This window comes from Myotis myotis, unplaced genomic scaffold (genome assembly GCF_014108235.1).
Source record: "Myotis myotis isolate mMyoMyo1 unplaced genomic scaffold, mMyoMyo1.p scaffold_m19_p_11, whole genome shotgun sequence".
NCBI classification, from domain to species: Eukaryota; Metazoa; Chordata; class Mammalia; order Chiroptera; family Vespertilionidae; genus Myotis; species Myotis myotis.
Window position 1 is genome coordinate 76,646,136 of NW_023416315.1, and position 17,068 is coordinate 76,663,203.

At 37.5% G+C, this 17,068-nt stretch overlaps 1 protein-coding gene across 4 annotated transcripts in view; it reads left to right on the plus strand.

The window, feature by feature from the left end:
- The window catches only part of TMEM168 (transmembrane protein 168), a 31,068-nt gene extending 14,638 nt beyond the window's left edge, over window positions 1-16,430 (plus strand). For 3 of the 4 annotated variants that reach the window (XM_036328932.1, XM_036328931.1, XM_036328933.1), the window contains exons 3-5: window positions 3,738-3,880; window positions 6,315-6,589; window positions 14,478-16,430. In XM_036328932.1, coding sequence (XP_036184825.1) covers window positions 3,738-3,880; window positions 6,315-6,589; window positions 14,478-15,025 — 966 coding nt within the window. In that variant the 3' untranslated portion in view covers window positions 15,026-16,430. The remainder of the gene's footprint in view (window positions 1-3,737; window positions 3,881-6,314; window positions 6,590-14,477) is intronic. The other variant, XM_036328935.1, reaches the window with a different exon arrangement.
- Window positions 16,431-17,068: the final 638 nt, after the last annotated feature.

Below are 17,068 nucleotides of genomic sequence, written 5' to 3' on the forward strand. Positions count from 1 at the left end.
GTTGCATACACATTTTTGGATTATTTGTTCTAGTTCTGCCTCCACCGAAATCTTGAACCCCTCAAAGTTACTCATGAGGGTTATAATCAACCTCTTTCAGTTTATTAATGTTGATATTTGACCTCTTCCCATGAATTTTCTTAATGGCATCTAGAATGGTGAATCCTTTTCAGAAGGTTTTCAATTTACTTTGCCTGAATCCATCTGAGGATTCGCTATCTATAGCAGCTATGTCGCCTTAGAATAATAACAGTTGAAAGCCAGAATTACTTCTTGATCCATGGGCTGCAGAAATGGATGTTGTGTTAGCAGGCATGAAAGCAACATTAATCTCATTTTCATCTCCCTCAGAGCTCTTGGGTGACCAGTTGCATGCCAATGAGCAGTGATGTTTTGAAAGGAGTGTTTTTTTAGCTGAGCAATAGGTCTGTCATCCAGGCTTTCTTGTTCTAACTATGGAGCACAGGCAAGGTAGATTTAGCACAATTCTTAAAGGCCTTAGGATTTTGGAGGGAGAGGTGGTGGAAACTGAGCATTGACTTCCACTTAAAATCAGTCCTAACAAGAGGGTCAGCCTGTTCTTTGAAGCCAGGAATTGACTTCTCCCTAGCTATGAAGTCCTGAATGGCATCTTCCAATAAAAGGTTGTTTCTTCTACATTGAAAATCTGCTGATTAGTGAAGCCACCTTCATTAATTATCTTAGCTTGATTTTCTGGATAACTTTCTGCAGCTTCTACATCGGCACTTGTTGCTTCACCTTATACTTTGATGTTATGGAGATGGCTTCTTAAATCCTATGAACCAACCTCTACTACCTTCACACTTTCTGCAGCTTCTTCACCTCTCAGCCTTCATTAAATTGAGGAAATAGGCCCTTGCTCTGGATTGGGCTGGCACAAGAGGCCTCGCTCTTGGCCTGTCACAGCTTTTGACATACCTTCCTCACTAAGCATAGTATTTTCTAGCTTTTGATTTAAAGTGAGAGACATGGAACTCTTTTCTTCACTTGAACACTTGCAATTATTAATTGAGCTAATTTTAATATTGTTGTATCTCAGGAAATAGGAGGCCCCAGGAGAGGGAGAGAGATGGGGGAACAATCAGAACACATATGACATTTATTGATTAAGTTCACCCTCTTATATGGGTATAGTTTGTGGCAACCTGAAACAAGTACAACAGTAACATCAAAGATCATTTATCATAGATCACAACAGCAAATATAATAATAATGAAAAAGTTTGAAATATTGTGGATTACCTAAATGTGACACAGAAGCATGGAGCGAGCAAATGCTGTTGGAAAAAATGGCACTGAGACTCTCTCCCTCCCAGGAGCGTGCCCATGTCTTTCTTCCCTCTCAGGTGTGCATCTCCCTTACTCTTAAGAGTGCCCACAAGACTTGCAACCAGGACAGCAATGTGCAGCAACAGCTTGTTCCAGGCTAACCCCTTGATCCTGTCTCCAAGACCCCCTTTTCTCTGACTTCCTCGTGAGCCGAAGCGCCCCATGTGGGCTCATTTCTTTCCTATAACACCTCTATAGAGCCAAATCAGCCCCGCCCAGACTCTCTTCTGTTGCCTCTTCTAACCTAAGCCCTTCCTTTTCCACACCATCCCAGCTTTAATAAACATCCTCTCAAATTTAAAAGAAAAATGGCACGGATAGACTTACTCAAATGTAATGTTGCCACAAACCTTCAGTTTGTAAAAAAACAACAACTCAGTATCTGTGAAGCACAATAAATTATGTTGTGCCTGTATTTACAATACAACCAACAAAAGACTCTTATCTAAAATATGTTGAGAGCAAAACAAACTTGTAAATCAATAGTTAAAAGGTGACCCCATGGAAAAGTAGGCAAAGTATTTAGCACTTCACTAAATATGAAACCTAAATGATCAAAGGTATTTAATATAATTAATCAGAGAACTAAATACTTATTCTAGTTCTGTTAAGCATAATGGAAAATTAATAGGAACCTAAATGCCAATAATAGCTAATCAACTAATTAAGATTTCATCAGGTGATAGGAATGCCATTTGGTCTTCACAGATATTTTTAGAGCTATGTTAATAGACTTACAATATATTACGAAGTTTACAGAACATTATCAGTCCCCCTTGGATAAAAAAAATATATAAATATATATTTGTAAACATAAATTGCATGAAGGTTGGAAATCTTTTTAAAAGTACCTGGGTATGAATGATGGTACTTGGAGTAATTTTAATGACATGTCTTTTTTACTTATTTGTATTATTTTATTTTATCAGAGAACATTTGTTTGAAAAATTACAGATAGAAGAAGTAATTCGTAGAATAAATGGGCTTAGGAAACAAGTTATAGAGGCCAAGGAAGGGCCCTTGGAGCTTAGAAGTGAGGAAGGTAAAGGTGACGCTCCTGAGGGCATAGGGAAAGGTGCCAGCATGCTACTGGGAGGGAGAACGCCAATATTTGTATTTTTTAATGTTTCTAAATTAGGCATGCACTGTATAATTTATGTATTTGATAACAGAATGTATCAGATGTAAGGCATTTTATCCATTATGGGAATCAGCTTCCTATTTTTTTATTAAATTCTGATGAAATGAACTACCTTCTAGTATTAGAAAAAAATGTGTTCATGCACATAGGCCCATGATTGTGTAGTATGTGCAGTAACAACACAGAACATAGACTAGTATCAGTATTGCAAAGATATAGATCAGGACTGAGTATCATCCTTCCATTTTCTTTTCACTTAAAAGGGTCCTTTAATTATTTTCTTTTCCATTATTGCAGTTACTACCTAATCTTGTCTCCCCCTTTTAATATTATCTTCTGCCTCCTTTTTCTATTCTTTTTGGATGCTTAAATGTCCTTTATTTACTTTTTTTTAACAATTTTAAATTTAGTCTATAGAGAGTCTAAAGCTTTTCAAAGGAAGACTGTAGTATAAGTTTAATTAAATATAAGAATGGAATTCACTTTGATAGTTTCAGGATCTTAAATTTTCTTTAAGATTTTATTTTCTTAATTTCTGCATTTTTTGCAGGATAAAAAAAGACATTTTCTAAAGTATCTTTTCTGAAAAAGTAAATATTTGGAAAGTGATTCAGGACATATGGGTTTTATTTATTTATTTTTTTTATAAAATGGCAAATTTTTAAAAATTGATTTTAGAGAGGAAGTGTGAGGGAGAGATAGAAACATCACTGATGAGAGAGAATCATTGATCAGCTGTCTTCTGCACGCCCCCTACTGGGGATCAAGCTTAGCTGTTAGACACAACCCCAGGCATGTGTCTAACAGGGAATGAAACTGACCTGGTTCATAGTGTATGCTCAGCCACAGAGCCACACAAGCCTTGCTGGGCATATGGGTTTTAACAGCAAAGGATTTGTTTTCTGTTTTTTTTCTAAGTTACATCAAGAGTGGTTGTGTTTTTGTTTTGTTTTTGTATTTTTACTTTGAGTGGGATATTATCTGACAAATTCAAAAATATATGTGCTGTATTTGTTTTGCCAGGATTCAAGAACCTTAGAGATAAATTTAGGGTTCATTGCTTATCCATATATTCTTGTCTGCTTCAACTTATAATTGTTTTTAGATAATTAATTATCCTTTTAATTATTTTTGGAAGTGGTGCCAAAAATGTAAGTAAATATGCATAGATGTATGTAAATATATATACATATGCACACATAAGTGCATTCACACTGTGTAAATTTGATGTATTAAATTTCTTTTAGCCAACAAATGGAATCTTCTTGAGCATGTTTCTAATTGTTTTGCCATTGGAATCCATGGCTCATGGGCTCTTCCATGAATTGGGTAATTGTTTAGGAGGAACATCTGTTGGATATGCTATTGTGATTCCTACCAACTTCTGCAGGTATAGTAATCTAGAATGTAGTAATTAGTAATAACTACTTGACTCTTAATATTTTCTTAATATTTGTATGACGATAAATATAAAATATAGCACATTTTTTAAAAACTATAGTATTTTAAATATATACTACTGTTACATTTTTTATTTATCCCAAATGTTAAAAAGCCTTTACTCTCAGTGAAATTATAATTTTCAGGGTTCAATTTATTTTATTTCTTTATAAAAGTGATTAGGTCAGTGGTTCTCAACCTTCCTAATGCTGCGACCCTTTAAGACAGTTTCTCATGTTGTGGTGACCTCCAACCATAAAATTATTTTCATAGCTACTTCATAACTGTAATTTTGCTACGGTTATGAATCGTAATGTAATTATATATGTGTTTTCCGATGGTCTTAGGCGACCCCTGTGAAAGGGTCGTTCGACTCCCAAAGGGGTTGCGACCCACCAGTTGAGAACCGCTATATTAGGTTATATTTTAGCTAGAAATCGGGAAATATGAATGAATTTTCTAAGGAATCATAATATTTTCTTTAAAAAAATGTCCTGTGAAACAGCATGATAAAATATAATGGAATGTACACTAGACCTGAGAGTCCTAAATCCTAGTTTTGTATTTCCTTAGGGAAATCATACCTTCTCTGAACTTCAGTGTCTTTATCTAAATGCAGATGACAGTACCTATTCTGCCCATCTCAGAAGAATATTATGAAGAGCTAGTGAGAATATGAATATAAAAATGCTCTGCCCTCTAGAGAATGTCATACAAATACGAGGAATTCAAAAGATTGTCAATGTGTGTGTGTGTGTGTGTGTGTGTGTGTGTATGTATGTGTATATAAATGTGTATATATGTATACATGCAAATATGTTTTTGTATGTGTATAAATATGTGTAACTTACTATAGTTTTATTTCAAAATTTTTTATCCCAAATATATGGTAGATCTGTCTGAATCTATAAATATTGCCACATTTTAATTTTTCTTTTATTTAGTTAAGTAACTTTGAAATAGAAAAAATGAGTTCTTTGCCATTAAGTAATCCTGATGAACAAGAATTCATCATACTTTTCCTTGGGGTGAAAAATTTATCTAATTTCAAATATTTGACATAAAAACCCCAAATAGACTATTTGTATTAAATATTTTCCTCCATGTTAAAGGTTTAATAAAAAGTTGAAAATTCTCATTAGAAGTAAAATAAAGTAAGATGTGACAACTTGCAGAAGGAATATGTGGAAAAAGTAATTTGCATCGTTAGATTTTTTTAAAAATATATTTTATTGATTTTTTACAGAGAGGAAGGGAGAGGGATAGAGAGTCAGAAACATCGATGAGAGAGAAGCATCGATCAGCTGCCTCCTGCACACCTCCTACTGGGAATGTGCCCGCAGCCAAGGTACATGCCCTTGACTGGAATCGAACCTGGAACCCTTCAGTCCTCAGGCCGGCGCTCTATCCACTGAGCCAAATCGGTTAGGGCGCATGGTTAGATTTTTATTCCATTATAATTTTTGTTTATGCATTTCTTCTTTTACTTTTTTGTGATCATTAAATCGTTACCTAAATAAGTATGGAACAAAATGTTTTGTTCTTGTAATGGAAACTAAAGTATTATTTGAAAGCTATTGATAATACATGAAGCAAAATGTAAAGTTTTCAAAATTCCTGGTTGAAATTCCTTTCCTAGATAGGATTAATGATTTCCCCTCCCTCCATATCCATAATATTTTGATTCTGCTAGTTGTAGGATTTGGTTTATCATCTTTACTAGAGTGTCATTTTACAATTGTTCCAGGAACAGATCTAGGTCTTCAATTAGTATTTAGTAGGATATGGCAGTTTGACTAAATTTTAATGATTATTTTTAAATGCCATTTACTAATAGGCAATTTCTTCTATAATTTATTACCTTAGGTTAGTAAAACTTGAACACCACTTTATAGACTCCTTTTCAATATAGGAATTAAATAAGTATACAATTAAAAATATTGCTTTCATACTTTATTTTTTTTTCTCGAGAAAGAAAAGTTTTTATTATAGTCCCCACCCATGTTCTTGAAATACATTGGGGGTAAAGTTAGTATAATTTTGCTTTTAAAATGTCTTGTCCATTACCAATCATTTGGTGAGAAAATATAAAGAACAAAGAGTGTAGTGCTGTCTACATGTGGAGGTATATTATTATCCCACCTTTTAGTTTTGTTATTGTTTATTGATAAGAAATAAAATTTTTAGAAACTAGGCTTTGATTTTCAAAGCTTAATTCTAGCACCAGAAATTTTAGAAAAGGTGATTTTTTTTTTTAAATCCTGCCATTTAGTTAGCAGAAACTATCATGCTTCTTAGATAATTACTTATAAGTGAAGGATAAAAATATGATATAGAATGAATGTTTCTTAAACACTGAAATAATCTTTTGTTTTCCTCCTCAGTCCTGATGGCCAGCCAGCACTTCTTCCACCAGAACATGTACAGGAGTTAAATTTGCGGTCCACTGGCATGCTCAATGCTATCCAAAGATTTTTTGCACATCATATGATTGAGACCTATGGGTGTGACTATTCCACAAGTGGACTGTCTTTTGATACTCTGCATTCCAAACTGAAAGCTTTTCTTGAGCTTCGGACTGTGGATGGACCTAGACACGATACGTATGTTTTGTATTACAGTGGGCACACCCATGGCACAGGAGAGTGGGCTCTTGCAGGTAAAGTCACCTCTGGCACTTTCACTGTTATGAAAATGCACCTGGTGTGGAAATTTGTCCTTCATTGGGAAACGTCACATTTTCAGAATTCTCTGTTTCCTACTTTACAGTTTACCAAGTGTATTCAGGGGTCCTCAAACTACCGCCCGCAGGCCACATGCAAATACAGAGATTGTATTTGTTCCCGTTTTGTTTTTTTACTTCAAAATAAGATATGTGCAGTGTGCATAGGAATTTGTTCATAGTTTTTTTTTTAACTATAGTCCGGCCCTTCAACGGTCTGAGGGACAGTGAACTGGCCCCCTGTTTAAAAAGTTTGAGGACCCCTGGATATAACTTTTTTCTTTTTTCTAGCATACCTATATAGCATAATTTTAGTAATCTCCAAAGGTTTTGAGAATTATGTCTTACTCTTATTGGAAGAAAAAAATCTGTTTGATGTGATACTTATAATCAGTTTCCCTTTAAATTATTCTGAGAATTATTAAATACAGTAACACTTTTCAGAAGCTGATTAAGTTGACTAATACTTTTAAGTCTCTTAATGTTATGGATACTGACTTTCATAGTCTTTCACATGTAGAGTTTTATTTATCCTAGAAAGCTCAATAAAATTTTAAACAGCAGGTGATGTGATATGGTGGGAAAAGCACTTAGGTCAGAAGACCTTGGTTTTGGTCCTAATTTGCCGCAATAGTGTTATTTTAGACAAGTTACTTAACTTATCTTGGCTTCGATTCTCTCATCTATAAAATGAAAGGGTGATATTAAATTTCCCTGCCAAGTGAGAAATGAGATCTCTCTATATTATTTGTAAATGTGTTTGTTGCTCTCACCAACTAGAATAGATACCCTGTAAGTCAAGAGCTTTGTCTTATGAATTATTTGCTTAGCACCTGGAACAGAGCCTGGCACATAGTAGGGGGTCCTTAAGTAATTGGTAGATGGATAAAACTGAGTGAATCATGAAAAAGTAATTTTCTTACTTTAGGTTAGAAATACTTCTTTTAGGTATAATTATATCCTGCTTTTTTTCATAAAATAATTTTCATGTATACCAAGGACCCAAACAAAAAATAAAACAGTTAAAGTAGAAACAGATATTCAGATCAAAGAAAAATAATAAACATAAGTGTTATAGAAAGACAGAGGCAGAGCTGCCTAAACATGAACTCCAGAAGGAAGAAAACAAACTCCATGTTAAAGTAGAGATGATTTTAAATCACATGGTCTCGCTAATTTCATGCCAAATTTGTAACCAAGACTTTATCATAAAAATATTTTTGTAGTTTTTGTTTCTATATATAAATAATTGAACAATCCAATGTCTGCCTAGGAGTAATGGTAAACTAACATTTATTTATTGGCACATTTGAAGCACAGCTACTATGCTTGCTATTTCATACACATTAGAAATAATCTTCACTTGAAATCCTTTGTGGTAAATACTGTTTCACTTAAAGGATGAAATGAAAGCTAAAAGTGGTTACATAGCTTATCTATTGCTCATACTATTTTTTTTACATTCACAGTTGCAGGTGTATGAAGCCATTTATTTAATTTTTTAATTTTTTAAAAATATATATGTTTTATTGATTTTTTACAGAGAGAAAGGGAGAGGGATAGAGAGTTAGAAACATCGATGAGAAAGAAGCATCGATCAGCTGCCTCTTACACACCTCCTACTGGGGATGTGCCCGCAACCAAGATACATGCCCTTGCCCGGAGTCGAACCTGTCACACTTTAGTCCGCAGGCTGATGCTCTATCCACCGAGTCAAACCGGTTAGGGCTCATACTATTGATTAGTGAGGAATCATGATTCAAGCCCAGATTTGCCTGACTCCTAGAATATGTTTTTTCCCATTGTACCAAGTTGCCACCAAAGACAAAAAACGTGAAGGTAGAGAAATGACATATTCTGGTTAAGTAGATGTTTTTGTTAGCTTGGTTTGCCATTTTCAAAACATTAGAATGTAGAAGGTAGTCAACATTAAAACTACTTGAATATAATTTATAAAATTATTTTCCTGACCTTAACTTTTTTTAAAATATATATTTTTATTGACCTCAGAGAGAAAGGGAGAGCGGGAGAGAGACAGAAACATCAATGATGAGAGAATCACTGATTGGCCACCTCCTGAACGCTCCCCACTGGGGATCGAACTTGCTACCCAGGCATGTCCATTGACCGGAATCAAACCTGGGACCCTTCAGTCCGCAGGCCGACGCTCTATCCACTGAGCCAAGCCAGCTAGGGCCTGACCTTACCTTTTTAATAACTCAAAATAGAAAACAATTCTTTAACCTTTATGGGTACTTTAATTTCAGGTAAAGAGTAGCATTCTGTGTACTTCAGAGCACAAGAGAAAAAGTTGTAGTCAAAAGATCTTTAGAGAAATAGAATTTCAGACCTAAAAACAGATTATTTGTTGAAAACTTAATGCTTATGATAATAAATTATTTCCAAATTAAATGGGGGAAAAGCCTTATTTTGATGGTCATACATAAATCCTTAGTTATTTTGAAGTTTTATAAGAAAGTAATCTTAAAAGTAAGCTTGCTGTTTAGGTGAAGAATTTATTAATATAAACATTTTTTTATCTTAAAGTCTATTTCAAGTATTTTTTAAAAGATTGCTTTGGAAATAAATTCTAGATGTTCAGTTTACTAGTATTTAAATCAGCATTTTCTTTTCCTTGGAAGAGTAAATAGACACCAAGATAAATATTGTGTGTGTGTGTGTGCGTGCGTATCTTGTTAAATTTTTATTCACTATCAGGAATAATTTGAAGAGTTAAAAATGCTAAAATAGGAGTTTATAATAAGTAAATGTCTAGAAGTAGCATTCTGGAATATTATCTTTATATTTTTTTGAAGTATGTCACCAATAAGTTGACCATTGTGGAATCCCTCTGTTAGCCACGATTTGTTCCAAATAAGAAAAGCAGCCATAGACAGAATGTGTAACTCTCTATGTCAGAGACTTTATTATTAAAAGTAAAAAAACAAAACAAAAAACAATGGAGAGACATAGCAGTCCTCCTCATAATTCAGCAACTGTATACTCGCAAGGCCTGAGGCATCTGGCCCCCTTGCTGGTAACCAGGCTGAACCAGGCCCAGAGGCTGAGGCCTCTTTTCAGTCAGTTCCTGCCCCAGCCTGCCCCAGACACAGCCCTCAAAGGCTGATTCTGCCTCAGAGATAGTATTGAAAACTGCTCTGAAGAAGATGCTGTAATCCAATCTAAACCAGTGACAACGAGCTCCAGGCTCACAGAACTTTGTAATTGTTACTGTCTAAAAATCTTTAAAATAGAAACATCATAACATTACTTGAGTTAACAAGTTAAGAGCAGGTCCAGAACTAAATATCGCTGTGGGAAAGAGAATCTGTATTTGCCCTTTATCCTATGCCTTTACTCGCAGTATTTAGAATATGTAGTCCTCTTAAATTTATGGGGTTTCATAATACGGAACCTGGTATTTTTGCTTTGTGGCTTGAGGGTACAAAACAATGATGGCTGTGATGAGAGACAGAAATACTGGGTTTGGCAAAAGTAGGTTTGCAGTTGTAAGTACTCGAAACACAGAGTTTATTCTTGTATTATTATTATCATATTATTTCCCATAGGAACAACTGTTACCTACTTTGTAAATGAAAAATATGTAGATAATCTGTAAAGTACTTTATCACAGACAAACAAAGCCTTTATAATTCACTCTCAATTACTTGAACTGCATGAGATGGCTGTTATCTAAGATAAATGTTAAGTACTTTGTATCTGGGCCAAAAGCCAAATGAATTTTCTCAAATTCATAGGAGAACACAGAGCAAACCAAAACAGAAGAGACAGACATCATTTAAAAGATTTTAATGCTGCGTTAGGTCTCTTGTTGATATTTAAAGAGCATATCCTATCTAATAAAAGAGAAACATGGTAATTAGCCGTACCTCCGCTACCCTTCCCATTGACTAATCAGGGCGATATGCAAATTAACTGCCAGCCAAGATGGCGGCCGGCAGCCAGGCAGTTTGAAGCGAACATGAGGCTTGCTTGCTCCAGTGAGGGAGGAAGCTAACGTTCCCCGCCTGCCACTGCCGGCCTCTGAGCTTGCAGTTTGAAACATTGCTACAAATATAGAAGCTAAACAAAACCCCAGAAACCTGCTTTCAGCCAGGCGGGATCTCAGAGCTGGAGTTGAAACAGTGTTTCAATTATAGAACCCAAACAAACCAGATACCTGCTTTCAGCAGCCAAGGCCTAAGAGCTGGAGCCAAGCCTCAGAGCTAAAGCTGGCCCAGAATGAAAAAAAGAAAAAGAAAAAAAGGAGCGGTTGGGAGCTTCAGTCACCCGCCAGCCTGAAAACAGCCCTCAGCCCCTCACCCAGACTGGCCAGGCACCCCAGTGGGGACCCCCACCCTGATCCAGGACACCTTTCAGGGCAAATGAGCCAGCCCCCACCCGTGCACCAGGCCTCTCGCCTGTATAGTAAAAGGGTAATATGCCTCCCAGCACTGGGATCAGCAGAGCCGCGAGGCCTCCTGGCACCGGGATCAGCGTGACGGGGGCAGCACCCAAACCTCCTGATCGCCAAACCTGATCGCCCTGCAGCTCCGTGTGTGACAGGGTGCGGCGCCCCAACCCCCTGATCGGCCCTGCTCTGTGTGTGACAGGGTGCGGCGCCCCAACCTCCCCCCTCCCCCCCCACAGGCCCTGTTCTGTGTGTGACGAGGTAGAGCCATAACCTCCCCATTGGCCATGCCCTGAATGTGACAGTGGCGGTGCCCCAACCCCCTGATCGGCCCTGCTCTGTGGGTGATAGAGGGCAGCGCCCCAACTGCCCCCCACAGGCCCTGCTCTGTGTGTGACAGGGTAGAGCCATAACCTCCCCATCGGCCCTGCCCTGAGTGTGACAGGGTGCGGCGCCCCAACCCCTTGATCCGCCCTGCTCTGTGTGTGACGGGGCGGTGCCCCAACTCCCCTATCAGCCCTACTCTGTGAGTTACAGGGGGGAGCTCCTCAACCCCCTGATCGACCCTACTCTGTGCGTGACAGGGTACGGAGCCCCAACCCCCCTGATGGGCCCTGCTCTGTGCGTGACAGGGTGGCGCTGCACCCTCCCCATCGACCCTGCCTTGAGTGTGACGGGGCGGTTCCCCAACCCCCCAATCAGCCCTGCTCTGAGCCCGACCAGGGGCTGCACCTAGGGATTGGGCCTGCCCTCTGCCACCCGGGAGCAGGCCTAAGCCAGCAGGTTGTTATCTCCCGAGGGGTCCCAGACTGTGAGAGGGCACAGGCCGGGCTGAGGGACCCCCCTCCCCCCCCAGTGCACAAATTTTTGTGCACCGGGCCTCTAGTATATATATAAGAGACTTAGTGTAGAATGTGCTGAAGAATAGTTATTGAAATAGATGTAAAAGGTAAATTAGTGATGTTTTGTGGCAGATGGAATTTGTATAATAGCTCCTGAAATCTATGTTATCCTCTGGTCTCTAGAGAAATGTAATAGAATTGGCAGTAATGAAAAGTTAGCATCTCACCATTTTAAAAAAATATATCTTCAGGAGTATGTATGCCCTAGGAAAGTGTGTTCAGTGGTTAGAGCACTGGCCCCACACACACCAAAGGGTCTCGGGTTCGATTTCCAGTCAAGGGCACGAATTTGGGCTGTCGGATCATATCCCACCCCCTATCAGGGTGCATGTAGGAGGCAACCAGTTGATGTATCTCTCACATCGATATTTCTCTCTCTCTCCTTCCCTTCCTTTCACTCTTTCTGAAAAGCAATGGAAAAAATATCCTCAGGTGAGGATTAACAACAAAAAGTGTATTGTAGCATGTTAAAACATTTTTCTAATTATAAAAGTAACATACACAATGTAAAAAATAATTGGAAAATATAAAAAAATATAGCAAAACCACCTGAAATCCAAACACCCAGCAATAACCCCTGCTGTTATTTTTATAGATACACTTCGGTGTCATACTTTTTATCCTAATTGCACAGATAATTTTCTCGTCATTAAAATTTCTTAATAAATACCACTTTACTATAAAGTTCCCTTTCCCTCATTAGGTTTTACCATAATTTATTTCCATTCCCCTGGTTGTTTCATATTTTACACTATTTTAGATAGCAAAGGGAAGGAAATCATTATATGTAATTTTTTGCCCAATATCTACTCTTTCCTTAGGATAAATATCTAGAATTAGGATCATTGTATCAGTGTACAGTTGAGACACAGCCAGGACTAGGGAGAGGTAAAAATGGCAATTGCCTTGGCCATGAAATTTAAGAGGGTACCAAAAAACCAAACAATCAAAATATTTTAATGTAACATTTAAAAATCAAAGTTAATGCAAAAGAAACTATCCACAATGAACCAGATGGAAAGCCTACTAACTATAAGACAGGTTTGTAGGTCAAATTTATTTACTTTAGAGCTTTCTGAATAAACTATTTTTAATCATTTATTGTTTTTCATGTATAAAACTGATTTAAAAATAAATTCATTCTAAATTCATTCTTGGTACAGGGAGGAAGAGTTTCTTCTTCATCTAGTAGGTGCCTACGTATGAGGATAGGTAACATTATTTATCAGTGGTGCACAACGGGATTGGCAAAGTTTTTGTGTAAAGGGCCACATATTTTTGGCTTTGTGGGCCATAGGATCTGCGTTGTTGGAACCACTCAGCTCTGCTGCTGTAGTTGAAAATATCCTCAAATGAAGATTAAAAAGGAAAAAAAAAGCAGCCATAGACAGAATGCAAATGAGTTTATTTATGGAAACAATGATATGAAATGTAAATTTCATATAATTTCCCATGTCACAAAATACTGTTCGTTTTTTATTTTTTTCAACCATGTAAAATCAATCCTCAGCTCTCAGGCTATACCAAGACAGGTAATGGGCAAGATTTGGACCACGAGCTATATTTGCTGTTTTTGATGTAGAAGAATATAAGTGTTCCTTTAATTTTTTTCAACAAATTTAACTTTATAAAATAATTTTTTAAAGTAAGATTGCATTTATTCTCACCTGAGGATATATTTTTCCATTGGTTTTTTTTTTTTTTTTTTGGAGAGAGAGAGAGAGAGAGAATAGAGGGGAGGGAGGAGGGGAACAGAGAGAGAGAGAGAGAGAAACATGGATGTGAGAGAGAGACATCGATTGATTGTCTTCCGTCGGGTCCCAACTGGGGCTGGGTATCTGGGTATCAAGTCTGCAACTGAGGTATGTGCCTTTGATTGGGAATCAAACCCGAGACCCTTGGGTCTGCAGGCCAATGCTCAAACTGGCCAGAGAAATAATTTTTTAAATTTATTATAGTATATCCCATTTAGAAAAAATTTTTAATTAAATATATTGGGTTGACATTGGTTAACAAAATTATCATATCCCATTTTTTTATGTGAGTAACAAGGATGATTTTTTTTTTCGGTTGTCGTTTTTTTAACCTGAAGTTTAAAGTTTTTTAAAAAAAATCTTCTGCCCTAACTGGTTTGGCTCAGTGGATAGAGCGTCGGCCTGCAGACTGAAAGGTCCCGGGTTCGATTCCGGTCAAGGGCATGTACCTGGGTTGCGGGCACATCCCCAGTGGGAGGTGTGCAGGAGGCAGCTGATCAATGTTTCTCTCTCATCGATGTTTCTAACTCTCTGTCCCTCTCCCTTCCTCTCTGTAAAAAATCAATAAAATGTATTAAAAAAAATAAAATAAAATAAAAAATAAAAAAAATCTTCTGAGGAAATGCTTTGAAAGGAAGGCTCTGTTTTTCTACTCACATATTTAATTTCCAAAATTTAAAGAAAATACACTTAGGACAGAAGGGTATTCTTATTGAGAGTATTCAGAAATTACTTATTGAATTTTCTTTTGTTTATAGGTGGAGACATACTACGCCTTGACACACTTTTAGAATGGTGGAGAGAAAAGAATGGTTCCTTCTGTTCTCGACTTATTATTATATTAGACAGTGAGAATTCAACCCCTTGGGTGAAAGAAGTAAGAAAAATAAGTGACCAGTATATTGCAGTGCAGGGAGCAGAGTTGATGAAGACAATAGATATTGAAGAAGCCGACCCACCACAGCTGGGTGACTTTACAAAAGACTGGGTAGAATATAACTGCAACTCCAATAATAGCATCTGCTGGACTGAAAAGGGACGCAAAGTGAAAGCAGTATATGGTGTGTCGAAGCAGTGGAGCGACTACACTCTGCATTTGCCAACGGGAAGTGACGTGGCCAAGCACTGGATGTTGCACTTTCCTCGTATTACATACCCACTAGTACACTTGGCAAATTGGTTGTGTGGTCTGAACCTTTTATGGATCTGCCAAAGTTGTTTTAGGTGCTTGAAAAGATTAAAAATGAGTTGGTTTCTTCCTACTGTGCTGGACACAGGACAGGGCTTTAAACTTGTCAAATCTTAGTTTGAAAACCAAAGGAGATTATTATTATAAGAGTTCATACTACCAGTTATCACTAGTTTGCCAGTTTTTGTACATTACATTCTTATTTGTGAAAAAAATCCTGTTACTTCTGTAGCTGCTCTCACTTTGTCTTTTTTCAAGTAATTATGGTATGTAAGTAGTTGGGAATAAACATTCTTTTATACTAAAAGTATGTAGAAATTCAGAAAATTCTGACTGTAAATGCATGAGATGTAAAAATAACAGTGCACTTTGAGATGTTTGCATTAGAAAGAAAACACTTGTCTATGCTCTGCAGTGAAGAATTAATGAAGAATTAATTACTCATGCCTTATTTTCTAGGCATAGACCAGGATGTTTACTATTATAAGGAAACTGAATTTGCATACAAAAGATTTTTTTTGTGAGCAGTAGGTTTGTGTCCAAGACCATTTGAAAAATTACAAACTTTCTTAGAAAAGAAAAAAGTTTACCTGAAATGCATGCAAAATTTGTTTTTGTCCATTACATTCAGATGCCTTGGTTGTGACCTAGCACAAATTACTGTTTAGATAAAAAAAAAAAAAAATTTTATGTAGGTAACTAAGGCTAGACTAGAGCCTAAAAGTTGCTCCTTTGTGAATTGTTGGGGGCCTATGAAAGTACTGGTAATTTTAAGAGTCTTTTCAGGGTAACCATGCTTTTTAATGAACAACGTTTTCAGCTATAAATTTCTTCCAGATAAGTTGTCTTCCTTTTCAAAAAGTAATCTTACAAATTTAGCAGTTTCTTATTGATTTAGACTATTTGCAATTTTCTAGAAATTATTTCAATCTCTATAAAGTTAAAGTTCTAAAGTTCTACTATGAAAATTATTTTTCAAATCTCCATTAGTGATAACATTTTTTTTTTTACTGAAGGTAAAAGTATTGGAAACATTTTTTCTTGTAAGATATTATGTAAAAATATATTTATATTAACAATTTTACTTAAAGCATAATGGTGAGGTTGTAATCTTTAAAACTTTTTTCAGTGTTTTGTCTCATTAAAGCAAGCACTGGTCAGGATATCTTCCAAGAGGTCATTTATCTTCTATTTCCTTCTAGTAATCCTTACATATTCTAAAGTTTTATCTCTGGGAAATAACCAAAAGGGAATATAGTTAAGTTGGGGTATAATCTAATCTTTGATGTTTAAATGGTGTCACTTCTCACCATCAAAGCCATTTTTCCAACCTCAGAGAGACGGAATAATGCCCCCGCCATTTTTTATCTGGTGACTTGCAAACTGAAGTTTTAGTTAGGAGGAAGTCACTAAGCATCAGGGAACTTGTATACCACTATCTATGCAGCATTGTTATTATGGTCTAATTTGTGCTTTGAATATGATTTTCAAAATACTTTGAATAAAATTTTATTAAAATTTTTTTATGTAATGAGCAAATAACAGTTATTGAATGTTTTAGTATATTGCAAGTGATAGTCAAAAAATGCCGATGCTTTTTTGGAGTTCATGGTTGGTAGCAGGTGGATTTGACGGGAGAGGCAGTGGCCCCTTTCACAGAGGCAGCGGGAGAGGGGGCTGCATGGCCCTTGTCCCAGTGCTGCTCCTTCCACAGAGGCTGGACGGGGTGCAACCTGCTCTGCCTCAACCTCCCACAGCCCTGGCCCCAGATCGCCCCCCACCCGGCAGGCTTTGAGGGCCAAGGGCCAGCAGCTGTGGTAGTCGGTAGTGGCAGCCTTCCTCTGATGGGCCCAGTCGCCTCCCGCAGAGATAGGCCAGAGGCGGCAGCAGCAGCAGGGTGATGGGGATGACATAGTGCCTTCCCCTGATGGGCCCAGTCACCTCCCGCAGAGATAGGGCAGAGGCAGCAGCGGCGGCAGGGTGATAGGGCGGTGCCTTCCCCTGATTGGCCCTGTTGCCTTCCACAGAGGGAGGCCAGACTGCGGCTTAGGCCCGCTACCCATGGGAGCATCAGTAGGACATCCAGCCATCAGTAGGACATATGGTGAGGGCTCTCAAACTGTGAGGGGGCAGGCCGGGCTGAGGGACCACCCCCCTACC